At 67.1% G+C, this 23,543-nt stretch overlaps 8 protein-coding genes across 8 annotated transcripts in view; 5 read left to right on the top strand and 3 right to left on the bottom strand.

Annotated features, from left to right (window-relative positions):
* Positions 1–765: 765 nt before the first annotated feature.
* Positions 766–2,042, top strand: FA09DRAFT_363214 (hypothetical protein; the record flags this gene model as incomplete). The annotated part of the gene is made up of 5 exons (XM_025745562.1): positions 766–865; positions 918–1,172; positions 1,222–1,508; positions 1,563–1,688; positions 1,743–2,042. The coding sequence occupies 5 exons, from the start codon at positions 766–768 to the stop codon at positions 2,040–2,042; spliced, it is 1,068 nt and encodes a 355-aa protein (XP_025595324.1).
* Positions 2,043–2,207: 165 nt separating this feature from the next.
* FA09DRAFT_341514 (hypothetical protein) lies at positions 2,208–6,288 on the bottom strand (the record flags this gene model as incomplete). Its single annotated transcript, XM_025744456.1, has 2 exons — positions 2,208–4,834; positions 4,890–6,288. 2 exons carry the CDS (start codon positions 6,286–6,288, stop codon positions 2,208–2,210), a joined length of 4,026 nt encoding a protein of 1,341 aa, XP_025595323.1.
* Positions 6,289–7,739: 1,451 nt separating this feature from the next.
* FA09DRAFT_158301 (hypothetical protein) lies at positions 7,740–8,516 on the top strand. Its single transcript, XM_025739223.1, has one exon. It carries the CDS (start codon positions 7,848–7,850, stop codon positions 8,463–8,465), a length of 618 nt encoding a protein of 205 aa, XP_025595322.1. The 5' UTR covers positions 7,740–7,847; the 3' UTR covers positions 8,466–8,516.
* Positions 8,465–9,811, bottom strand: FA09DRAFT_332456 (hypothetical protein). Its single transcript, XM_025743460.1, has one exon. The coding sequence runs from the start codon at positions 9,771–9,773 to the stop codon at positions 8,532–8,534; it is 1,242 nt and encodes a 413-aa protein (XP_025595321.1). The 5' UTR covers positions 9,774–9,811; the 3' UTR covers positions 8,465–8,531.
* A 3,196-nt stretch (positions 9,812–13,007) lies between these two features.
* Positions 13,008–16,946, top strand: FA09DRAFT_326789 (hypothetical protein; the record flags this gene model as incomplete). Its single annotated transcript, XM_025741227.1, has 5 exons — positions 13,008–14,561; positions 14,613–16,157; positions 16,212–16,457; positions 16,490–16,645; positions 16,695–16,946. The coding sequence occupies 5 exons, from the start codon at positions 13,008–13,010 to the stop codon at positions 16,944–16,946; spliced, it is 3,753 nt and encodes a 1,250-aa protein (XP_025595320.1).
* A 1,314-nt stretch (positions 16,947–18,260) lies between these two features.
* FA09DRAFT_326788 (hypothetical protein) lies at positions 18,261–18,900 on the top strand (the record flags this gene model as incomplete). Its single annotated transcript, XM_025741226.1, has 3 exons — positions 18,261–18,449; positions 18,479–18,706; positions 18,763–18,900. 3 exons carry the CDS (start codon positions 18,261–18,263, stop codon positions 18,898–18,900), a joined length of 555 nt encoding a protein of 184 aa, XP_025595319.1.
* A 1,226-nt stretch (positions 18,901–20,126) lies between these two features.
* Positions 20,127–21,530, bottom strand: FA09DRAFT_347255 (hypothetical protein; the record flags this gene model as incomplete). The annotated part of the gene is made up of 4 exons (XM_025744800.1): positions 20,127–20,466; positions 20,891–21,087; positions 21,145–21,453; positions 21,498–21,530. 4 exons carry the CDS (start codon positions 21,528–21,530, stop codon positions 20,127–20,129), a joined length of 879 nt encoding a protein of 292 aa, XP_025595318.1.
* Positions 21,531–22,965: 1,435 nt separating this feature from the next.
* FA09DRAFT_158210 (hypothetical protein) overlaps positions 22,966–23,543 on the top strand; it is a 1,363-nt gene continuing 785 nt past the window's right edge. Inside the window, exon 1 of the mRNA XM_025739222.1 lies at positions 22,966–23,465. Within this exon, the coding sequence (XP_025595317.1) occupies positions 23,006–23,465 (460 nt within the window). The 5' untranslated portion in view covers positions 22,966–23,005. The remainder of the gene's footprint in view (positions 23,466–23,543) is intronic.

The following is a 23,543-nucleotide window of genomic DNA, read 5'->3' as shown; positions in this document are numbered from 1 at the left end:
TGATTCGACCCGGCAGCCAGGATGCAGTGCTCGGCAGCATCAGGCGGCAACGCTCGTGCGCGCCGGCAGTCATCGGCGATGCCCACGACACGCGCCAGCGCCCGAGACGGCGGCGAGCACGCTTGGCTGTTCGGAGAAAAGGCGCCAGAAGCAGCGCCGCCGCCGAATGCAGCCAGCTGCGGCACTCGACATCGGCCTTGGATGCTGATCGGCCTCGTCCAGCGCCGCAGCAGGCCGCCTTCTGGCGCGGCAAGGGGCCGGGACGAGGTTAAGGTGCGGCGCATGCTGATGCGCGGCTGCGGCGGCAGTGCAGCTCGCCGCAGAGCCGCCGCGCGACACATGGGCTGATGCTGCGGCAGCGCTGCGGGCGCCAGCGCAGAGCCCGAGCCCGAGCCTCGCAGCGCTGCCGCTCGCCGACGACGGCGAGATGGGACATCTCAGCGCGCGATGCGAGCGGGTCGACGGGTGCGGGCGGCCGAGGAGCGTGAGGCGGGCGGCAAGGGCAGCACCGCTGCGTTGGTGCGCCGCGCGGGGCCGGCGTGGCTTTTGCCCAGCTATGCGGGCGGCAGGCCGGCACCGTCAGCGCGCAGCGAGGCGCGCCAGGTGAGGAGGCGCATCCGACGGGCCAGCGCTCCGGGGGGGGTGGGAGCATGCTGACTAAGCAGAGATCAACACACGCGGCTCGCGACGCGACGCGTTCCACCCGTCCGCTCCACCTCTCGCCATCCTCGCTCCCGCTCCCACGCCCGGCGCACCAGCTCCTCCATGGCCGCAACTGCTCCTGCCTCGTCGCCCGTGCCGTCAGGCTCGGGCTCGGGCTCTGCGCCCGCTGCAGGCCCGAGTCTCGAGGTGCTGCGGCATCGCCGTGCGTGCCTGTGCTTGCTCCTCGCTGTGCTCTACGCTCACACGACCCACAGTCGCCGCGCTCAAGGCCACGCGTGCCTCGCTGCGCACCGAGCTGGCACAGCTCAAGGCGCTGCCGTCGCCGAGCAAGGACAGCGCAGCGCCGGCCCACGCCCTCGCCGCCGAGCTGGCCGAGCTCGAGGAGCGCGTCGTGCTGGCGCGCACTGCCGGCTGGACGGTGTTCCAGGCGGACCTGGCGCCCGGCCGGCGCGCCAAGAGCCAGGGCGGCCAGGTCGGCATCGGCGTGCGCATGGAGGGCTTCTGTGGAGGTGCGTGACAGCCCGCCGTGCAAGAGAGCTGCGCTGACTGGTGCTGCAGGCCGCTTCCACGAGCCGCACTACCTGCTCTTCGCCCGCGGCGCGCCACCCGCTGACGCAGAGGTCACCTTCTCGACGCTCGACTCTGGCGGCAGCTCGACATTGCCCGCGGCCATCGTGGCAGCCGGCATGCGCGCGCCGCTGCAGCTTGTGCGGCACACCATCCCGTCGTGGGTGCCGCTGCCGCAGCTCGTGGCAGAGCTCTTGCCGCCGGCAGAGCACACCGACGACGCGACTGGAGGTTGGGACCTGGTGCATGAGCTGGGGCGCATGGGCGGAAGCTGCGAGGTGAGCATCTGTCGCGCTTCAATCGCATCGTGCGGGCTGACAGTCTGGCAACAGCCGTTCCTGAGTGCGGTGTACGAGCACCTGCAGGCGGGCCTTCACCGGCGTGAGGCCTTCAAGGCGCTGGCGACTGGGTCATCAGACTCTGCAGTCGAGGGCTACGCCTCAGCTGGACATCTGGCCGTGCGGCTGGAGGCCCCGCTGAGCCGTGCCTCTGCTGCTGATGCAGCTGGACAGAAGCGGTCTCGCGAGACGTCGCGCCTTCGCGTCGAGCTTCGCTTCGTGCCGACATGCGACCGGTTGGGTGCTCGCGTGAGCGCCGCACCTGCAGGCGCAGAGGTGCTCGAGTCCGCAACACATGCAGAGGGCGGCAGCGTCTACGTGCAGCTGCTGCAAGGAGACGGTCAGCGGGGACGCGAGGAGACGCGGCGACGGACAGATCTCGAGGAGCTCTTTCTAGGCAAGACTCTGGACGACGGGCCGAGCCTGGACAGCGCTTTCACAGAGGCGCTTCGGATAGCAGGCGGGGCGGAGTGAGTCATTGCCATCATTGTCACCGGTCAAGCTGTCAGGCAGATAGGGCTACTCTTGCATTGTGTGGTCACGAACACTGCTCTGCGCAGCAAAGAAGGTGTAGAGGGAATCAGGAGGGAGGGAGGGAGGGAGGGAGGAAGGGAGGGTGACCTCAGAAGCTGGAAGCGATCAGGCGACAAGGCCAAGGGCATGAGCGATGCCGCGCGGGGTCCAGAAGGCGCCGCGGTGGCGCTGCACCTCGGAGTACTCGTCCATGGCGCGGGCCTCGACAGCAAAGAGCGGGCGAGCTCCGCGTGCGGCGATGGCCTCGACCATGCGGTCCTCGGCGTCCGGGTGCCACGTCCACATCGGCAGCGGCGCGTCGCTCGTGGCGCTGGCGGCGGAGGATGCAGCGGCCGCTGCGCTGGACCAGGCGGAGCTGGGAAGCGGTGCAGCGCCAAGCGCCGACGACGCGGCGGCGGCCGCGATCGGCGCAGGTGCTGCAGGTGCATCGTCCTTGTTCCAGGCGGCTGCGGCGACACGGCTGCCGGGCGAGGCAGGTGCGGCGGACGCTGCGGGCTCTGGCGCGGCCGAGGACGTCTCCTCGGCCTTGCTGTCGCTCGCAGGCGCCGGCACAGGCTCGACGGCAGGGAAGTTGTCTTCGGTCGAGGCCGCCACGGGTGCAGTGGTTGCGGCTGCAGCGTCAGACGAGCTCGAAGGCGACGACGGGATAGGCGTGGCGGACGCCCACATCGTCGTCGGCGAGGCGGCAGCGCTGCCGGTCGAGGTGGCGGGGCTCGACGCGGCGCTCGCAGCAGCCTTGCTCTGCTCGCCCTCCTGCTGCTTGAGGTTCAGCGGCAGCTTGTTCAACAGGCCGGAGACAAGACCGCCGCCTGCACCGCCGGCAACACCGGAGAGCAGGCCCTGGCCCTGCGCGGCCAGGCCGCCGGCCGTGCCCTGCAGCTGGCCGGCGAGCGGCAGACCGGCGAGCACGCCCTGGAGCTGGCTGAGCTGCGCGCCCGACAGGCCCTGGAGAGCGGGCAGGCTCGAGGTGAGGGCCTGCAGGCTCGGCGCGGCCGCCGCGAGCGAGCCGATGTCGATGCCCTGGCTGGCCAGGCTCGTGAGCGTGGAAGTGTCGAGCGGCAGGCCCAGCTGCGACAGCGACTGCAGCTGGCCGACGTTGAGGCCCTGTGCCGCGAGCTGGCTAAGGGTGCCGCTGTCGAGGCGCAGACCGCCGCCGTTGAGAGCCTGCTGAATGCCCGCAGGCAGCTGCGGCAGCGCGCCAGTGACCCCGGGAAGCGGCGCCTGGGCGACGAAGGACTTCGACTCGGCCGTCTTGTTGCTGGGGTTGAGCACCGTCTCGTTTTTGTGCGTCGAGTTGCCCCAGAGCAGGAGGCTGGTGAGCTCGCTGACCTGCGCCGAGGTGAGGCTCTTGACGTATTGCGCGGGCGTCACTGCGTTGCCCGCGGCGTCGCCCAGGAGCGGCGGCTCGCCGTCGGCGGCCTCCGACTGCTGCTCAGCGACGGTAGCGGCAGCGTCCGCAGCGGCAGTGAGCGGCGTCCAGGCATCGCTGCTGGCCGGCGTACCCGCAGGTGGCGAGGGCAGCGCACTGCCAGCGCCACTGAGCACGCTCTTGACGCGCTCGAGGTCCTCAGCCGACAGTGCGGCAGCAGGCGACTGAGGCGCGGGAGTGACGGCCGAGCCACCGTAGATGCCGTAGCCCGCCAGCGCAGGGGCAAGGTAAGGCTGCGCACCCGCGGCAGCCTGACCGTAGGCAGCAGCAACGGGAGCGCCGTACGACGCGGCGGCGGGGAGGTAGCCGGACGCGGTCGACGGCATGATCGGCTTGACGGCCGTGAGAGGATCGGACGACTGCGCGGCCTGCTGCTGGCTGATGGCTGCAGCCAGATCAGTAAGCTGCTCCGGAGTCATGTCAGCGACGAGCGAGCCCGTTGCCGTGGCGGCGGTCGCAGCCGGAGCGACATCTTGAGCGCCGGGGATGCTCTTGACGTCGAGACGGTTGACGCCAAGATCGCCGACCAGCGGAAGACCAGATGTCAGGCCTCCGAGGCCGGAGCCGCCGAGCACAGAGGCAAGCGGCGTGCCGTTGAGGAGCTGCGTGAGCTGGCTGGCAGACAGCGAGCTGAGCAGCTGCGAGGCTTGCTGCGGCAGCATGCCGCCTGCTGCGCTGGTCAGAGCGCCGGTCGGCAGGTTCTGGGTCAAGCCCGAGAGTGCGCCCGCGGAGAGGCCCTGCGGCAGTGCGCCCTGCAGACTCTGCAGTGCATCGAGAGACAGGCCCTGCGGAAGCGCACCCTGAAGACCCTGGGTGAGGCCCTGGGCCTGGGCGATTTGCTGCTGCAGCGCGGCGATGTTGAGGCCGTTCGGGAGCAGGCCGCTGACAGACTGAGCTGCCGTGCCGAGCTGCGACTGAATGCCTCCGAGATTGGGCAGCTGGGAGCCGGCGCTTCCGAGAGCGCCAGAGAGACCCGAGCCGGCGCCCGTCAAGCCCTGAAGGTTGGACAGGCCGGCGGGAAGCTGGCCGGAGAGCGAGCCGACGAGCTGGCCAGCCTGCGCAGTGCCAGTGCTGGAGAGCGATCCCACGAGACTAGCCAGGCCCTGCAGCTGTGCAGCCGAGGCGCCTGGGAAGTACTGCGAGAGCGCAGCTGAAAGAGTCGACGCAGCGCCTGAAGCTGCGCCGGCCGCGCCGGACACCGCCGCAGTCGCGCCGTCAGCAGAGAGAGGCACACCAGCGACAGAGCCCTGCAGGCCCTGCACAAGGCTCTGCAGCGCTGCCTGCTGCGCTCCGGTGAGCTCAGCTGGGCAGAGCAGTCAGCACATGGTGACACCGCGCGAGGCCGCAAACCAACTCACCGTCCGTGCCGGCGACCTGGCGCTTTTGCGCGCCGAGCTGAGCGCTCAGCGTGGGGTTCGAGTTCTTGAACTCCTCGAGGTCCTCTCGCAGCGACGTCTCCTCGTCGAGCAGGTCCTGCAGCGAGATGCCCGGCTGCTCGTCGGACTCCTCAAATGTATCGCGGCGCTCCCAGTTGACGTTGACAGCGGCATCATCGTCCTCGCAGTCCTCGTCGTCACTGTCGGGTGCATCCGCCTTGTACGAGGCCTGCGCATTGAGGTTGCCCACCTCGACTTGCGCGTCGGCTTGCACGTCGGCGTCGGCGCTGTAGTAGCCGTCATCCTGGCCCGATGCGCCGAGGTTGAGCAGGCGGCGCTGCACCTTCTGCATGCGCGGCTTCAGCGCCACAGCCGCAGCAGCGGACGGGGCCTGTCCGGCGGCCGTCGGCACGGCGGCGGCCGCCGCGACCTTGGCCGCAGTGGCAGAGGGCTTCGCTGCAGCCTCGCGCGTGTGCGCGTGGCGGCGCCCTTCCTCCTGGTCGTCGACGTAGTACGTGCGCGTGACGGTGATGGCAATCTCGCCGTCGTGCTCGTCGTCCTGGGGCTCCTCGGATTCCTCTGCAGCCTTAGCCTTGGGCTTAGGCTTGGCAGTCGCCTTGGGCTTCGGCTTCGCCTTGGCCTTCGTCGGCGTGGCCTTGGCCTTGGGAGCCGGCGCTGGCGTGTCTTCGTCGTCCGCGCGACGGCGCAGACCGTACCAGGTGCGGCGCGAGGGCGCCACCGCGGCGGACTGCACTGCCGTCGCAACAGCAGCGGAAGCGTCCGAGGAGGCAGTGGCGCCCGCTGCAGCGACGGCAGACGAGATGGCACTGGCGGCCTCAGCCATCGCCTGGGAGATGGCACTGGCATCGGGCGTTGCTGCGGCACCGGCAGCCGCCGTGGCAGCGGCGGCGGTGGGCTGCGCCGAGGCGCTGCCAGCGAGCAGCGGCTCGAGCAGCGGCGCAAAGAGCGGCGAGCGACGCACGCGCTGCATCGAAGCGCTGCGCGGCTGGGCCGCAGCCGCCTCCTTCGCCTGGGCAGAGCGACGGAGGTGGTAGGGTGCGGCACGGCGAGCGCCCGCGACCGAGCTGGTCGGCTTGGCAGAGGGCTTCGCGTCGCTCGCCGACGTGATCATCACGCTGGCGCCGCTCGAGCTGGACGAGGCGACGGGCGCCTCTGAGGTGAGCAGAACAGCGGTGACTGTCTGCGTGGTGGTCTGTGTGGTGACAACCGTGGACGTGGGCGCAGGCGCCGCACTGCTCGACGATGCCTTGACTGCCGGCAGAGCCTCGACGGACGAGCTCGACGGCGCCGGCTGCGCGCGAGCAGCGTTGCCAGCCAGAGCCAGCGCGGCAACGAGCGTGGAGGTGTTGGAGAGCTTCATCTTTGAGGCGAGAGGTGAAGAGAAGGTGGGAAGTAAAAGAATGAAAGAGTGAAAGACTGTGAGGTTGCTGAGTGCTAAAAGAGCAAGTAGACCGGCTACGAGCTGTGAAGGATAAGAAGGTAAGACTGCGACGAGAGTAAGAGTAGCCAAGCTGGGAGAGCGAGAAGAGTGTGGACGAGACAAGGAGCAGGCGTCTGGCTTGCCCGTGTGCCACGCCTTATGAGGATCGGAGCGAGCCTCGGCGAAGACGCGCGTGGGGCGTTGGCGCGCGGCCGGCCGTTGGACGCTTGCGCGCCTGCGAGGCCGCCGCTCGTGGCGCCGTTGTTGGATGAAGGTCGTTCAACGCCAGCGAGCCGTTGTATCGAGGGCCTAGCGCAGCTGTGACTGGATCCTGAGCTATGGCACACCGCACGGCAGGCCGCGGTGCCGGAGCCGCGTGTGCCGGGCGTCTGGCGGCCGATGGCCGCTGGTGCGTGCGAGGCCCTGGGAGCTGCGAGCTGCCCTGTGAGACGCACCAGCGGCGGCGCTGCATCCTACTGATGCAGCTGCGCGATGGCAAGGTCTGCGTCGGCCGCTCAGATGCTGACACTGCGCCTCCTCGGGTGGCCATCTGTCTGCGTCGAAGGGGTGGCATGGGTAAGCTCGGCCGAAGGGCTTGGGTCTGTGCAGCGGCAGCTCCCACAGCGAGACTGGGTCCTTGCATGACTCACAGCGAACTCAGAGCCGCAGATTGCCGCTGCTGCTCTGCTTTGATGGATCTGTGGGAGCCGACCGATGGCGGGTGCGGGGTGCATCCCCACCGGCTGCCTATCCCACTTCGCACAGGCCGCGCTGTTGCGCCTTTGTGTCAGTGCACGTCGGAGTTCAGAACATGCGCAAGCGCTCTGAACGCTGGGCCAGTATGAGTCTCGAATTGCATGGCGGCGCTTGCAGAGGCTGTGATGGCGGGAAGACGAGCGCCGCGTCGAGGCCTCGCTGACCCTGCTCCATGACGCTTGCACGCGCACGTGACTTCAGCCGCGCCCCCCTCTCCCGAGGCCGCCCCCCACAGAGGCACGATGCCCTGCCGTCTGGCGCCTTCGCTTCTTCGCGCTTTGCGACACGACGAGCGATCCTAGCTGTTCACGATAGGACGCAGGACATAGCTGCTGCTCTGCCAGATGCGGCCACCTGCGCAGCGAGAGGAGGTCCAGGAGATGTTGCGGCAGGCACCTGCCGGCGCGCGCTGGCTGTCCACGACTTGCTCCCAGACGCGCTCGGAGCCCGATGATGACGATCTCGCGCGCTCGTCGGACAGATGCACACCCGACCCGCTCCGCTGTTGCGCTGCTGTCGCTGTCCATCGTCGTGGTCTCTCTGCTGCGCAGACAGAGCAACGAGCGGCACGATGGAGCACGCGGACGTCTTCTCAGCCTTATGCGCCATGCAGGGGCCGGCGCCACGCGGCTCGGCGGCGGCGGCGGAGGTTGGGCTGTGCCGGCAGAGCCAGGGTCCGCGCGGCGCGGCGGCCGCTCGGCAGGGGCGAGGCATCGTTCATGGGGGGTTTCGTCTAACGGTACATGACGCAACGTCGGACCCGCCAGGTTCGTGAGTTTATGCACAAACTCTGGCTGGGCTCATCTCCAGGCCCCCGTGTTGTGGGCCAGCTCATGCATGCCGCCTGCCCGGATGTTCAGGGCACCGAGCACATCGCGCCCATACACGCGGCCGCAGCACGGGCAGTACTTGATGTCGCGGAGACTGTGGCCATGCGTCAGCGGCGATGCATGCGTGGCAATGCATCCGTGGCAATGCATGCACGGCAATGCATGCGCCGCAATGCATGCGCGGCGATGCATGCGCAGCGTCGGCATTCTGACTCACGGTTTTGCCGCAAAAGACTTGCGCAGGCTCGCCACTCGCTGAGACGTCCCCTTGGGGTTTGCCTTGCCGTCGACGCGTGCGCCGGTCCGAGACTTGCACCCGGCGGGACACACCGACGACGTGAGGTACTCGTCCTGCAGCCGCCAAACGATCGGCAGGTTCCGGATGGCCGTAAGCTTCATGCAGTGGCGCAGAACGTCGCCGCTGCACTGCGCGGGCAGTCCGCCGCGCCGCTTCGATCTGCAGCAGTGCGTGAGCCTGCAGCTTCCGAGAATGTCCGCACAGCGGCACTCACCTCCAATTGCCGACGCTGACCACCACCAGCGCGTCCTGCCGATCCCACACCTGGTGCCTCTTCTCCATGACCCCGCCCTCTCGCATCAGCAGCCACTCCAGCATCGCCTCGCTCGCCAGATCACGCTGCCGCTCCTCGACCCGCATGAGCTCCTCGCGCAGCGCAATGGTGTCGGAGTGCTGGTTGAAGGCCGCCCGGTGTCGCTGACGCTCGCCCTCGCTGGCGTGCTCGGGAGGATGGTGCTCGGCCTCGAGGAGCTGCAGCTCCACAGCGAGAGCCGTGGCGTGGTCGTCGAGCGTGCCCTTGGTGAGTGCGACCGACTGCCGGCGCGCGTACTGCTCGACGTCGTCCGGCGTCGCGCGGTAGAGGCGGTCGCCCATCGTCCGGCCGTTCTGTGTCCTGCTGTAGGCCGGCAGGCCCTCCTCGGCGCGCTCCTTGCTGCTGAGCGGCCGACGCCCGTCGGGGTGCGTGTGCTGGCCCGGCAGCGTGTACAGCGTGCCCTCCTCGAGGCCGATAATGCGCGACGCCGTAAGCACGTTGTTAATGCCGGGGTCGATGCCGACGTGGTGCACCGTGCGCCCGGCCGCATGCGCCTTGGCAATCGCCTCCTGTGTGCGCTCAAGGCCGGTCGTGCCTGCGCAGGGTCAGCGCACTGGCCGGAAGAGCAGGCAGGTGAGCACTCACCGCCCAGCCCGCCCTGATCGGCACTCGTGCGCGACTTTGAGTCGCCTGCAAAGTCTTGCCCGTGCGGCAGGCTGGACACGAGGAGCGCCGGCCCCTGCCGCCCGGTGCTTGCGGTGAGCAGCTGCAGCCGCCGCCACCACAGCGTGCCCTTCTGCGCGTCGACGACTTCGCTGCACTCGTCCCACACGGGCTCGCCGGGGCGGTACCGGCCGTCCGCCTTTGCCGCCTCCTTCGACATGCACCAGTACTTTGGGCGGCGCAGGTCGCAGTAGTCCCACCGCAGGCGGAAACCGTCGCTGCAGAGGCGCGCCGTCGGCATGCACGCCGCGCCCAGGCCCATCTTGGCCCAGCCGTTGGGCTGCAGCATGAGTGCGCGCTCGAGGAAGTCAAGCGTGTGCTCCTGCGCGGCAGCAACAAAGTGCTTGGTTTTCTTGACGCCGTAGCGCTTCTTGAAGTGTGCGTTGAAGCGCTCGATTGCCAGCAGCAGCTCCTCGTTGGCGACCCACTTGCCGTCTTGCTGCTGCAGCCCGCTGCGCTCGAGCCGCTCCGTGTTGAACGACGTGGCAAGCGCGTCGGCGTTCTTCGTCACCCAGCGCGCGATCGCCGTCTGCCGTCCTCTCGCGCCGACCGTCACGTAGCCCATGTTGTGCGGCACGAAGATCTCGACGAAGGATGGCGCCTCCATGCGCAGCACCGCCTCGCCGCTGATCTCCGTCGCCCACGCGGAGAACAGGTGCACCGACACCATGCCGCGCTGGCTCCGGATGATCTCGTCGGGAGTGCTGTGCCAGCCGGCCTCGCTGCGGTTGTCGAGCTGCTGGCGTGCCTCGGTGAACAGCCGGTCGCGCCGCGCCACCAGGCGCTGCAGGCGCACGTCGCCGTCGCGCACGGTGTATTGCGACACGCCGTACTCGTCCGGCAGGCTCGTGTGCATCAGCACGCGCAGCACGCGCTTCTCGTACGTCTTGTCGCCGGCGCACAGCTTGCGCACGCCGCGCGCCACCATGCCACGCACGCGTTCAGCAAGGCCTGCGAGGTGCTTGAACGCCGCCTCGGCGAGCAGGTTGTGGCTGCCGAGCATGAGGGTGTCCTGCGCCGGCAGCGGCCACCTGCCGGCGGCGACCACGGCGCGGCGTGCTAGGAGCATGTTGTGGGTGGCGTCGCCCGTGTTGCCGATGGCGCGGTGCTCCTCGTCGGTGCAGTTCCATCGGCGAGGCTTGCTTGTTCCCTGCCGCATGTCCGTGCGACACGACTTGAACAGCGCCACCAGGCGCCTCTGAGCCTGAGCCTCATCGCAGGTCAGCCAGCCAGGCTCCAGGCGCAGCATCTCGACGATGGCCGCGCGCAGAGCCATGACGCCGCTCTGCTGCACCATTGCGATGGCCGAAATGAGCGCCGCCACGCTGGCGATGCGCTCGCAGCGCCCGGTGCCTTTGCCTGCGCTGGCAAGCTCGCCGATCGTTGTGCACGCCACGCTGGTGCCGAAACGCTGCAAAGGCGTCAGCCCTGGAGGACGTCATGTGCGGGCGCAAGCGCTCACCTTGACCATGTAGCGCTTGTCCGTGGTGCTCGTCTTTGCTCTGCCTTGCGCCTGCGGCTTGCTGGCCGCCCTCGACCGGCCCTTGGCGCCTGGCGCCTGGTCCGCCTCCTCATCCGACTCCCCATCCGACTCGGTCCTCAAGCCCTCGTCCCACTCGTCGCTGGACGCATCCGAGCTGCCCTCCTTCTCCGCCTCGCTGCCATATCCTCCCTCTGACCCCTCACCCACGTACGACTCGTCGCTCGAGTCCCACTTGTCAAAGACGTGCTCGTCGAACGTAAGCTCCGACGTAGGCGAGGCGTTGCGCTTTGATGCGCGCCGCTGCGTCTTGGAGGAGCTGTGCTTGGCCGCCTTGCTCGCCTTTCTGATCCTCTTGCCAATGTTCTTGTCCTCGTCCCAGACCGGAAGCGGCGCAGGCTTGTCGGGCGTCAGATGCGTGTGCGGCGCATCAATCTGCGAGCGCGGCACGAGCACCTCGACGGCGTGCGAGAGTACGGAGCGAGAGACCTGGCGCTTGAAGTCGAGCTCCTCGCCGACGACGTGCCCTTGGCGCACGGTGCGGAGCACAGGCACAACCGGCTGGTGCACCTTGCTGACGCCCACGCGGTAGTCGACGAAGGCGGCGCCCTTGCGGTAGCCAAAGCTGCGCGCACGACTCTCTGCCTCGGCCATGACGGTGCTGCGCGCGGTGCAGGCCGTGTGCCGCCCGGTGGCGTACACGGCCACGATGCACTGCACCTTGACGACGTTCTCGGCCGATGCGCCGACGGCTGCGCCCAAGCGGCGCACGGCATCGGTCGCACGCAAGGCCACCGTGGCGCCGACGGCCTGGCTGCACGCGCGGCGGATGCGGCCGTCCTTGGCGAGGCCCATGGCGCCAACGCCGTGGAAGCCGTTGCCGTAGTCGGTCTTGCCCGTGGCGACAAAGACGAGGTAGGCGACCGGGTCGAATGCCGGCGGGAACATGGCGCTGAAGCGGCGCTTGAGCACAGTGCCGAGCAGGGTGCGGTCGAACAGGTGCTGGTGGTGGAAGAGCGGCGCCGCCAGCCCGTAGTTCTCCGCCGGCTTGACGGTGACGGGTGCCGGGCGCACCACCCAGCGGTACGAGTCCTCGTCGCAGGCGTGCACGAGCATGTCCGAGTCGTTGGAGAGCACCGCCGTCGACTCGCCGTGCCCGTGGCGCACAGCGAGCTGCGCAATGAGGCAGTCCGCCTCGTCGTCGGCGACGACGTGCACGCAGCGGCCGCTGGTGAGTGCTGCGGCGCTCCTCACGCGTTGCTGGCCGAGGCTGTTGAGGAGCGCGTCGATGCCCTGGGGCGCGTAGAGCTCGCCGAGGGCGTGCATCGCAGCCTCGCCGGCGTGGCGGGCCAGGACGTGCTCGCGCGGGCGCGAGCGGCTGGCCTCTGCGTGCCATTGCCGCGAGTTGAGCTTGCGCTGGCGCATGCGCTCGCTTGTCCGGTCCCGCTTGAGGTCCGCGACGCTCGGCCCGTCCCAGCAGAAGACGACGCGGGCGCCCATGTGCTGTGCGACGCCGTCGAGGCGCTCGAGCTCCTGGCGCACGAGCGTGCGCACCCGGAGCGCCAGGCTGTGCTCGGTGGTGGCTGCAGGTGCAATGTCGGCCGCACGGGCAGCCATGGAGAAGGCAATTGGTGTCGCATCAACGAGGAGGAGCGAGAGGTTGCCGGCAATGGCACGCGCGTGCTCGAGTGCAGGCTGCTCGCCGCGGTGCGCGTTGTGGAGAGGAGGGTCGTGGCGAGGCACCTCGGCGCCGCCCACGCAGGCGGCTGCCAGGCCCTTGTGGCCCGTGAACTGGCCGGCCGTGTAGCCCATGATGGTGGTGGGGCAGGAGGATGCGCGCCGCGGGCTGGAGGGGGGTCTAGGCGTGGCGCCGCGCTTGCATGCTCAGCAGCGCCGCTGCGCAGCTGCGCAAGCCGCGCAACGCAAGCACGGCAGGCCGGCATCAGAGGAAGAGGCTTGAGTTTGGGTGCCTGCTGCGGCAGTTTCGCTGGAAGAGGCAGGCAGGCCGTGAGAGGAAGGTCAAACGCCGCGCGACGCGCATCGTGGCGCGATGTAGAGTGCACTCCCGCGCCGGCGCAGCCCCAACCGTCCCGCCCGCACACCACACCTCGGACGACAATGTCACGCCCACTGCACGTCATCACGACGGACATGTTCTCGCCGGCCAAGCGCCTGCGCAGCAGCCTTGTAGCACTGCAGGCTCGCGCTGCGTCCGGGCAGGGACAAGAGGCCGAGGGCGAGCACGACGCCTACGCCCTGTGCCTGCTCGTCGAGCCCGACCGCGACGCCTTCTTCAACAGCGGCACGCTTTGTCGCATCATGAAGTGCCTCAAGGCAGTCTCTTCAGCCGCACGCCGTGAGCCGCCCACGCCCGAGGCGCTGCTGCGCGTCCTCGGCGAGCTCATTCAGCGTCAGGGCGTCGTGGCCCAAGCCCCAACGCGCTGGGCATCGCGCGAGGAGGCGGACAAGCTGGCAAAGCAGGTGGTCGATTGGCTCGAACTGCTGCCGCCCGAGACCATCGAGGCGCTCGTTGTGGCCGCAAGCTCTACTGCAGCGCCTCCGGCGCACGCACCCGTCACGTATGCGTCACTTCAACTCGCACTGCGCGCCTACAGCGACCAGCTCACCGACGGGCAGACGCGCTCGCCCAGCGATCGCTGTCGGCACAGCGCAGACGCGCTGATGATCATCAACAGCTTCGGTCCTCCCGCCCTGCTCGTCGCGGGCGCACCCGAACCGCAACCAGAGCGGCTCGGCATGACGGACGGCGAGGCGGTGGCCGCGTTCGAGCCGATGAAGAATGTGCAGTCGCTGCCCACGATCGCTCCCTCCAAGCTGCCCGCCAGATACGGGCGTGCGCGCATCGATTTGGTCACCGACGACGACATGGGCGTTGAGGAAGAGGAGGGCGACGAGACAGAGGAGGGCGAGGAGCCGCGGTCGCTGCTCGACGACGCGCAGATGGAGTGCAGTGCTGAGATGGAGCAGGAGATTGCCGAGGGCCTCGCAACTGCTACCACGCGTAGCAAGAAGATCACCATCAAGGCGGACTCGTCGCTGGCCGACTGCATGTCGCTGTTTGTCAAGACAAAGGCGACGCTGTCCAAGCCGGTCGGCACATACCAGGACGACCACTCGTTCTGGACGCTGTGCGCAGGCGCCGCCTCGAAGAGCTACGACGATCTGTCGTTTCAGAACTTTCTGCAGCAGGCGATCGAGAAGATCCTCGTCCCGGGCCTCGACCAGCTGCCGCCATTCCGATCGATCGCCGAGGCTTTGGAGAAGCACCTGACTGCCGACGCCGTCCACCACGCAATCATGGCGTACAGAAAGCTGGCGACGGTGAAGAACTCCGACCGAGCCGAGGCAAGGCAGACTGCGCGCAAGATTCATCGTCGCTACCGCCGCGCATGTGCGCACGACGACGTCTCCGAGAGCAGTGGTGATGATGAGGAGGGCGATGAGCTAGCAGAGCCGAGTCAGGAGGCAGCCACGCGCGAGCTCAGAACCGACCAGGTCCAGGACGAGGAGGCGAGGGCGATGCAGGCGATGCTCGACGGCTGCACAGACGATGTGTCTCAGGTGCATCTCGAAGCAATCGGACGTGCCGCCGAGGTTGCGTGGCGCCGCGAAACTGCGAGCAGCGAGAGAACGTATGCCCGCGGCAAGGCGGCGCTCGAAGCTAGGCCGGCGCCCAGCAACTGGCCCGCCAAGCCGTCGCACCGCACGGAGCTGCGCAAGTTCATCAACGGCATCAAGCAGCATGACCGCGACAAGGCCCTGCGCCAGCATTTGGTCGACTTTGGGCGGGCGCGCGTCATGCAGCGCATCGCTAACGACGACGCCGAGGAGGCTCGCACACGGACGCAGACGGTGCGTTCAGTTCTCTCTTGCGGCTGAGCCATGGCTAACGTGGCCCTGCAGTACCTGGCCGAGGTCAAGGCGTACCAGGAAGTCGCCGCCGAGATCAAGCGCAGGCTCGACAACCAGGTGCGGGCGCTCGAGATCGAAGGCTTTGCGTTGCAGGCAGACGGCAAGGTGGCGAGGAACAAGGGCGCGCAGGCGGGAGAAAGCAAGGGCGCCGCGGAGGGCAAGAAAGATGCGGGCACGTCGCAGGACACTAGGGCCGGGCGCAAGACAGGCGCCGACGGCCAGGCTCGTTTGCCGTCGCGCTCGCCCAGCGACAGCGGCAGTCGCCGCGCCGCGTCCTCGGCCGACACGCACATGCGCAGTGCCAGCGAGCAGAGCCGCGAGGCCAGTGCGGACGGTGTGGACATGTTCAGCGGCGACTCGGAGCCGGCGTCCAGCGGCGCAGCGCAGCGCCCCGACACTTCGCAGCGTGGCGACGCTGAGCAGCCGGCATCCAAATCTCGCATGTTCGTGTCGGCCGTGCAGATGATGCAGAGCGGCCGCGGACGCTCGAGCCCGCGCAAGCGCCTGTCAAAGGTGTCGAAGCGCGCCTCAGCACCGCAAGAGCCTCAGTCCCGCGAGTCGCCAAGCGAGGACAAGCAGGAGCCGCTGCGGGCACGCGAGCGATCAAAAGGCCCCCAGGCCCGGCGCGACGAGCTCAACAAGCGCTACTTCGATCGCTCCATTCGGTGTGCAACGGAGTGCAACTGTTTATTCAATCTCGAACCGGCGCTCAAGAACGACGTGCATGCAATGCGACTCGCGCAGGACGCCAACAAGGTCCATCTCTCCGGCCAAGTCCTCGACACGGTCGTCGACAACACCGCTCGCTGGACCAGTGACCTGCGGACTCTTCTCAAAGACTTCATCACGGTGCCGGGTGATGGCTGGTGTGGCTACTCGGCGTGCGAGCCCGATGCCACCCTCGACGACATCGACGTGGCCATCGCCGGTCGGGAGCGCCGAGTCGCACTTCACAAGGCGCTCCTGGAAGAGCCCGGACGATTCGGCGTGCTCTTTCCGGCGGGCAAGAGCGACGTGGCCCCATTCATGCTGACTGAGGCGGTCAAGTCGACGTGCCCGAAGTGCGGGCCATTCTGCTTTTGGCTCGAGACAGAGCTACACTTTGACGGCAATGCGCTCGGTCCCTTTTACAGCGAGTATGTCCACACTCCGCTTCTCGTTCTGCAAGAGGACCCCGGCAGCGCAGAAGTGACGGGCAATCTCCACTTGCCTTACACAACATGCGACAGCATCAAGCCTCGAGTCATCGTCCACACTGCGGCGGGTGATCACTTCCAGTTTGGCGTTCTACGAGACGAGATCACGCTCAAGGACCTTCCGGCCGCATTGGACTGGTGGGTCAAGCTTGCCAGTGCCGCTAATCTGGATGCGTGGCGCAAGCTGGGCGACAAGGTCAATCGCAAGCAGATCCTCGATGCGAGCGCGCCACCGAACACGTCTGGCTTTGAGGTGGGGGACAGCTCGGAAGAGGAGGAGGGAGCCGCCATGGGAGCCGCCATGTCTGGCTCGGGCCCGAGCCAGTTTGATCTCGTTCAGGTGAGTGCGCCGCCAAGGCACCAGCACGAACGAGCTGACGTGTTGCGGTGCAAGACGTCAACACCGGCGAGAGCCACCGCCAAGTCCCGACCCAAGCCGCCGCCCGGCCTCGTGTCGCGTGTGCCGCAGCCACCGGCCCGCTCAAGCAGCCTGCCTCAGGGCCACCGCCACGCGCCTCCTCAGGTCCCTTCGCCGCTGCCTGACGCGCGTTTCGCAGGCAGCGGCGCCCAGGGCAATCCCCGGCCAGCCGCAAGCAGCGTCATGAGCGTGACAAGCCTGTTGAGCCAGAGCCCGCAGGATGTGAGCACGCTTGCGACGCCCGTGAATTCAAGCTCACGGCGTGCCTGCCTCAGAGAATGCCGATCCATCGTCACCAGGCGCCGGACACCTCGGACAGCGACGATCACAGCGGCGGCGCGGTTGGCGACACTTTGCACGAAAGCGAGGCGTCAGCCGTAGACGCCGCATCAGGCAGCGAACTGGGCAGTGTGAGTTGCATCGGCTGCATTGAGCGCGCCGCTGACTGTTGCCTCTCAGCCGGTCAAGCACATGACAGCTCTTCGCCTCGGCGACGCGCACAGCTCTCTTGCTAGCCGCAGCGCGGACTCGCTGCCCTCTGGCGGCTCGCCCAAGCGACCGCACGACTCGCTGCCGCAGGAGGATGAGCAGCCGCCACGGCAAATGGTGCGCACGCAGGGCCGCGGGCGCGGCCGCACGATCGGCCAGAGCTCGCCTGAGCTGCGTCGCAGCAAGCGTAGCTCTCAGGCAGCGAGTGACGACAGAACTTGAAGGCGAGACACGCAGCGAGAGGTGACAACAGGCGCAAGAAGCGGCAGCAATCAATGATCACTAGTATGATTGAAGTGTGAGAGCTAGGCGTCGAGCTCCGTCGCGGCACTCTCGTCGGCGGTGCGTGGGGCCTGCAGGCGACGAGCAAGGCCGAACAGGGTGAGGAACTGCTGCAGGGCAGGCACGTCCGCAGCCGTGACTTCAAACTCCAGCACAGGCGCGCCGTCGGCCAGGAAGCGTGCGTAGTGCGCGGCGAGACGTGCCTCTTGATGGCGCTGCACGGCGAGCATCTGCGACGGCGTGAGCGCACGCACGGCTGCAGGCAGCGGCCCGCTTACCACAAGCGTCTCGAATCGAGGCAAAAAATGCGCAGAGCGACGGGTAGAAGAGCGCGCCATCGCAGATGGTGACGGTCCAGCACGACACTTGGGCGCACCTGTGGCACGCGTGGTCCGTGCCGTTGACCGTCTCGATGAAGACGCCAGGCGGCCAGCCCAGCTGCTCGACGTTCTCGAGAAGGACGTGGACGGGCCCTGACGCATCGAGTCAGCTGCGGACACAGAGCTGGCGACGCATGCGCAAACTCACACATGTTGTGCTGCGACAGCAGCATCGTGTGCAGGCGACGAAGAAGACTCTCCTCGCCGCGGCCGCCGTTGACGACGTAGAGGCGGTCGATGTCGACGCGGCCGGTCCAGGACGTACCAAAGTGGTACCAGTCCACGACGTGCCCCTGCTCGAGGTCTTGCCAGACGGGCATGATGCAGAGTTGATGTGGTGGAGAGAGACGAGGCACAGTTCGCTGGTGTTGCAGCGGTTTTGCCTGTGGCGCCGCAGCCTCTGGCGCCGCAGTCTCCTCGATCTGCAGGGCACTTGGCCGCAGTCTCCTCGATCTGCAGGGCAGTTGGACCAACGTGGTCGATGAAGTGCGTGCGTGAATGGACAAGATTGCCTGAGGCGCGAGATTGTCTGAGGCGCGATTGCATGTGGAGAGAGCAGGAGGCGATGCGCAGGAGCGGTCCGGCGCGGTCGCGCCAGCGGGCACTTCCGTCTCGCGCCGGCGGGCACTTCCGTCTCACGGGCCGTCAATCAAGTGCAGAACTGCGCTATGTTTTGCCGCCGGCGTTCCCCTGAGGATAGATGGGGCACAGGCCGGTTCATTAATCGCCACGGCCGCTCCGTTGATTGCCTTGACCGCTCGTGTGGGGCAGGGACATATTGATGCTGGCCTGGGAGCGCCGTACAAGCGCCGCTCGTCTTCTGTTCCCTGCTGGGGAACGCTGCTGCATGCTTCCACACCACATCACCGGCAACATGTCCTCTCGGCTCGGCCCGTGGCTGCTGTCGTACGAAGACTGGCACGACATGCTTCCTTGCCCTGAGCTTCCGCCTCGCTTCGTCGCGCTTCCGCTAGACGACGCGAGCAAACTCATCGAGGACATCTTTGCCCATGTCTGGGCGTATGATCCGCAGATGCGCGCGTGCATCCGTGAGTGCGGCCGGGTCTGAGCCCGTGCGGCGGCGCTGAGCAGCGGACATTAGCGGCCGAGCAGTACTGGCATGCCAGAGCCGCCGTCGCCTGGCGCGGCTGGCCGTCGCACATCGTGCCGAGCACGCTCGAGCACGTGTGCAACACAGCCGGCCAGGAGTGCCCTGAGTGCGGCATTTGGGTACTGTGGGATTGTGACGACGGGCAGGTCGACCGCCTCACACTCGCGGCTTTCACCCACGACTTCCTTGTGCTACTGGACTACAGCGCCGTGAGTTCGCCGGCGTGGGTGCCATGCGCGTCTGCTGAGCCCTCAGGCTCGTGCAGTTCTTCCATCGTCCACCGCTCGGAGAGCTCGACGTCAACACCGTGTCTGCGCTCGGAGAGCGTCAGCGCATAGCGCCCTTGCCGCCGGCCGAGGGCGCCGAGAACGTGCCGCCTGCTCGTCGTCGCCGCACGGAGTAGCAGCGGTAACCTCAAGATGAAGCGTCTCCTTACTTTCGGCGCCGTCCACGGGCAATATTTACAACGATCCGCCGCTGTGACAATGAATACTATAATATTGACAGCATGTCAGCGTGGGAAGCAGGTAATCTGTGGTGGTCACACGTCACAGAAGCTGCGTACGCACCGGCCCTGCAAACCTGCCGAACGTGCATTCGTGGCCGCGTGCGCATTCTTGCACAGAGAGAGCACACAAACCGCAAGAGTTGCGTTTATTTAATGTTCTCAATGAGGTTTGCAAGCCTCTGCGCCCAGCAACGAAGAGTCAAGGCTCGTGGCGCGTGTACGTAAGGGGGTATCCTGACGACTGCGCATGGGCGCGGCGCGCCGCGGTCTGCTGCGTGCGCGCGGCGCGCCGCAATCTACTGCTCGCGTGGGAAACAACCTGCCAAGCTTCCAGACGCTTGCGGCTTGCAGCCACATCCTTTGCATGCCTCGTGCACAGCAGCAATGGCATGGGCTGTGAACGCAACACGGTGCAACCCCCTGGCGTCGCAGCGGCATGGAACAGCAGCCGAGCAAGCGGGGCCCGAGAAGCGGCGTGTGCGCGCTCGAGCCGCCCGAGCGCGCACACGCCCGAGGCCGCGCTGCTGGCAGAACGAGCATCCATGAATCGAGCGATTTTTGATCGAAGAATTGACCGGTTCATGACCGAAGAATCAAGCGATTCATGACCGAAGAATCGGGCGATTCATGGATCAAGAATCGCTCGATTCTTCGCCCTCCCACACGTGATCCCGCGCGGCGGCGGACCCCGAAGCCTTCACGCACCCATGACTCGGCAAATTCTTCACTCGAGCATGCGCATAGGCAACAAAGATAGGTGACGGAACACCTTCCCCGCTGTGAGGCACACGTATCAAACGGGCGCGCACGACATCGACGAGAAGCGGCAGCAAGAAGGGGTCGTCATAGTTGGAAGCACACGCGACGCGCCCTGGCGCGCTGCTCCACCTCGCGTGCGACCTCGTGCGCGGCGCGCATGAATGATCCTCTCAGACGACCCGCGACTGGCGTGCATCGAGGACAGCGGCACGCGCAGGGCTGTGCATGCCATCGTCCGCATGATGGGCATCGCAGGCGGCGTGCGCAAGCCGCCGACCGAGACCGCCGCAGCAAGCCCGCACGACGTCACCGAAGTTCAGGCCGACGTCATGCTGCACCGCATGATTCGGACCCACGAGGCGCTAGCCGACATGGCTCATCGTGCCGAGCTTGATGTCCCGCAAGACCGCGCATTCCAGCACAGCGCCGCGTCTGTTGGCACTCGCGGGGCGCTTGCCAGCAGCCTCCACGCCGTCATGGTCTTGCTCGGTCTGGTGGTGCTCGGCAACAAGGATCGCACGCGCTGGACGGCCGAGCGACACGCCGTCAGGCGAGCCCGCGGCGTCCATCGACCAGCGATGGGACTCGAAGCCCCTTCTCACGCGGCTCGGGTTTACCGTGCGCCAATTCCGCGTCGCCACGAAGCTCGCCGCCTTCGTGCACAGCAGCGGGCGTCTCGGCACAGCTCTGCTGCTTGCCGTGCTGTGGGCCGGTGGTCTGCAGCTCGAGTTCTGGAACACGCTGCCGATTGATGCTGTCCTCTCATGGGTGCGTCAAGGGTCTCTACCGGATACCACGGTGCGCGACGCGAGCGTGCGCGACATCCTCGCACGCCACTTCTCCATTTTCGACACAGCCACAGGCTCGCCATGCGTCTGTGTCGACGAGTGGCTCCTCTTCACACGGGCAAACGGATGTGAATAGAGTCAAAAAGTTGATTCGCGGCAGTGGAAACGTGGTAGGAGAGGTCGTTAAGAGCAGTCACAGATCAAGAGCAAGGCATCGGCGGCCCGCGAAAGCGGCATGAGACGACGGCAAGACACCGGCGAGAGACGACATGAGACGACGGCAAGACACCGACGAGAGACGATGGTGCAACGCTGGCCAGGCGTGCGTTGAGCCCTACTGGGTCTGGCCGTTTTCGGCATCGCGAAGACGGGCGATCTCGCTGCGCACAGCACGTCGGTAGTCGATGACGGCGTTGCACGCGGCTTCGGCCGCAAGCACCTGGTTGCTGCCGGCCGGCGCAAACGTGGTGACGGAAAGGTGCACGGCAAGAACAGGAGCCGAGCAGTCATAGCGCTCGGTGAACCTAAACGTGCGCTTGAGCAGTGCGGGCGGGTGAGCAAGCGTCTTCTACAGGCTTTGCAACGCGCTCACCTCCAGAATGTCGACTGCGGGAACAAGGGGCACTCTGCCTGCTGCGCGCTCATCGGCTGCGGCCTGACAACTGCGCCAGTAGCGGCTCTTGGGATCTTTGGCATTGAAGTACTCCTTGTCCGCGTCAAGCGCAAGCTCGAAGACACGGTCGCCAATTTGCACCATAGCGCCCGAAAGCGCGTTGCGTACGACGCGCAGCACGTCGATGTGGGCAAGCGTGGCCGGGACGTGAGCCTCGGCAGCGATCTGGACTTGACCGAGGATGCCCGGCGCGAAAAGAACTCCCAGAGGCTCCGCGTCAAACTGAGGCTGGTGAGCGGTGGCACGCAAAGGGTCGTCTGGTTACTACTCACGGTGCGGATGACGGGCGTCGAAGGGGAAGACATCTTGGAGGTCGTGATGGGAACAGAGCTGCTGCGCAAGAGTCTGGCTTTTATAGACAAGCGTTGACCCCGCTGTTGCGTCTTCTTCAGCTGCGCCTGCTCATTTACCGACCGGTGCAAGCACCGTTGATCGTGAGGGATCGAGCATCGACGATCGCGACGGAAGCGCACACCCGGCTGTTAAGTGCTTCAGCTTCGATTCAGTGGCGTGCGATGCGCAGCAATCTGGCTCAGGAGGCAAACCTGCCGGCTGCTGTGGTCGCCGCAAGCTGATGAGGGCGGCGGCATGTCAACAGCCACAGAGGTCGCTGTGCCGTGTCTTTGGCGCGGGAGCACTCAAGCTCGCCATTCAGGTTCAACTGCATATTGGCAATAAACATTTGAGCGCTGGAAAAGCGCCGCTTCATCTGCCGAGATCGCGAGGGACGTTGGTGCAACTCCTCTGCTCATCTATGGCTGCGCCTTTCACGCATGCTCCCACAGCCGAACAATCAGCATCTCAGCAACGGCCCGTCCACTACGCTGCACACTTTATTGAACAGGGCAGATTGATGTGGTCGTCCAGGGCAGATTGATGTGGTCATCCAGGGGGTGATGCGGCCCGCCTCGAGCTTGGACTGAGCTTCACGCGAAATGTTCTCGATCTATGGCCCTCTGAGCTGAAAAATTGCTCACGTGACTTCAAGCACAGCACGTCGCACTGCCTGATGCTAGCAGCGCTTGTGCTGCGTCTTGGAGCTTGCCCCCTGCACCCATCTCCACTTCTGCCCACCTCGGAACCGTCTGCCGAGCCAGACCCGTTCCACATCAGCCCATCATCTTTAGGCATGAGCTAGCACTCTGCGCTGTGGCCATCGGCGCCACCGGTGCCGGTGGCCAGCCTGACTCCGCGCGTCACCTCTGCTGTCCTTTACCACCGGCCAGCGGTGCATAGATGTACAAGGCTGCTGCTCAAGGCTGCTGCTGTGCGTCAGGTGAGTGATACTTGCAGCATCATCTTTGAAGATGGCTGTTCTGTTGGAGCCGATGTTGAGTACACGAGCGCGGGCGCATCGTGCACACCTGTCTCAGACGCAACCGTCTTGTGTGCCCGCATCGCCGCGCTTTCCACATGCCACACGCTGACTCTGGTTTGCTCTTTTACAAAGCTCCGTTTTTGATGCCCACCCGAGCGTTGTGCTCAATTTGCGTCAGTCTCTCGAGCGCGCCTGGGGCCCTTCATGCCGGCGCAAGCACGCAGCAGCGCGGCAGACGGTCGGGGGCGCGCTCAGCCGCGCACCACCGTCGGTGCAGAGGCGCGCCCCTCGCCGCTGCGCTGCTCCTCACGGCCGAGGCGCGCCAACGCAGCTGCGTCCCAGTGCGCAGCCGCCTGCCGCCTGGCTGCGCCGCGGCGCCGCAGGCGTGCTTGAGACGCGCGTCTGCGGCGTGCCTGACGCCGCCTCGCCCGGCCACGCGCGCGGCGGCGCGGCGCGGCAGCGATGCGGCGCGTTACCCGACTTCCGACGCCAGGCACGGCAAGGCACGGCGCGCGCGCGGGGCAGGCGCGGGGCAGGCGCGGGGCAGGCGGCCTGCAGCGGCGCGCACAACCGCCTCGCAAGCGCGCGCGCGGCTTGCTTTGCCAGCGTGCCCGGCGCCCGCTCCCTCCTCCTTCTTCATCGCCATCGCCGCCACGTCACACGCGCTCGTCCGTCGCTTCTTCCCCCATGTCCCTCCTCACCAACACCCAGTGGGACGAGTACGCCCGGAACTACGTCGGCATCTGGACGCCGCGCGACCTTGCGGGCCCTCGCGCCCGCCCCGCTGCTGGGCCCATCCGGCGCCCGCGCAACAAGAAGCGTCCCGTCTTCTGGCTCCACTCGGCTGCTTTTGACGAGGACTATTTCGAGCAGCTCAACGAGAAGGTCTGGACGCACATTGCTGGGGCTGCGGGCGTCATGTGTGAGTAGGCGAGCTGGGCGCGAGACGAGCTGGGCGCGAGACGAGCTGGGCGCGGGGCGAGCTGGGCGCGGGGCAGGC

Source organism: Tilletiopsis washingtonensis, assembly GCF_003144115.1.
Source record: "Tilletiopsis washingtonensis strain MCA 4186 unplaced genomic scaffold FA09scaffold_25, whole genome shotgun sequence".
Taxonomy (NCBI): Eukaryota; Fungi; Basidiomycota; class Exobasidiomycetes; order Entylomatales; genus Tilletiopsis; species Tilletiopsis washingtonensis.
Note: the sequence above shows the minus strand (reverse complement) of the source record. Positions and strands in the feature narration are given on the sequence as shown.

Bases quoted from the DNA above. Each gene is read 5' to 3' on its own strand.
- FA09DRAFT_158301 (XM_025739223.1), top strand. From the start codon at position 7,848: ATGACGCAACGTCGGACCCGCCAGGTTCGTGAGTTTATGCACAAACTC.
- FA09DRAFT_332456 (XM_025743460.1), bottom strand. From the start codon at position 9,773: ATGGGCTACGTGACGGTCGGCGCGAGAGGACGGCAGACGGCGATCGCG.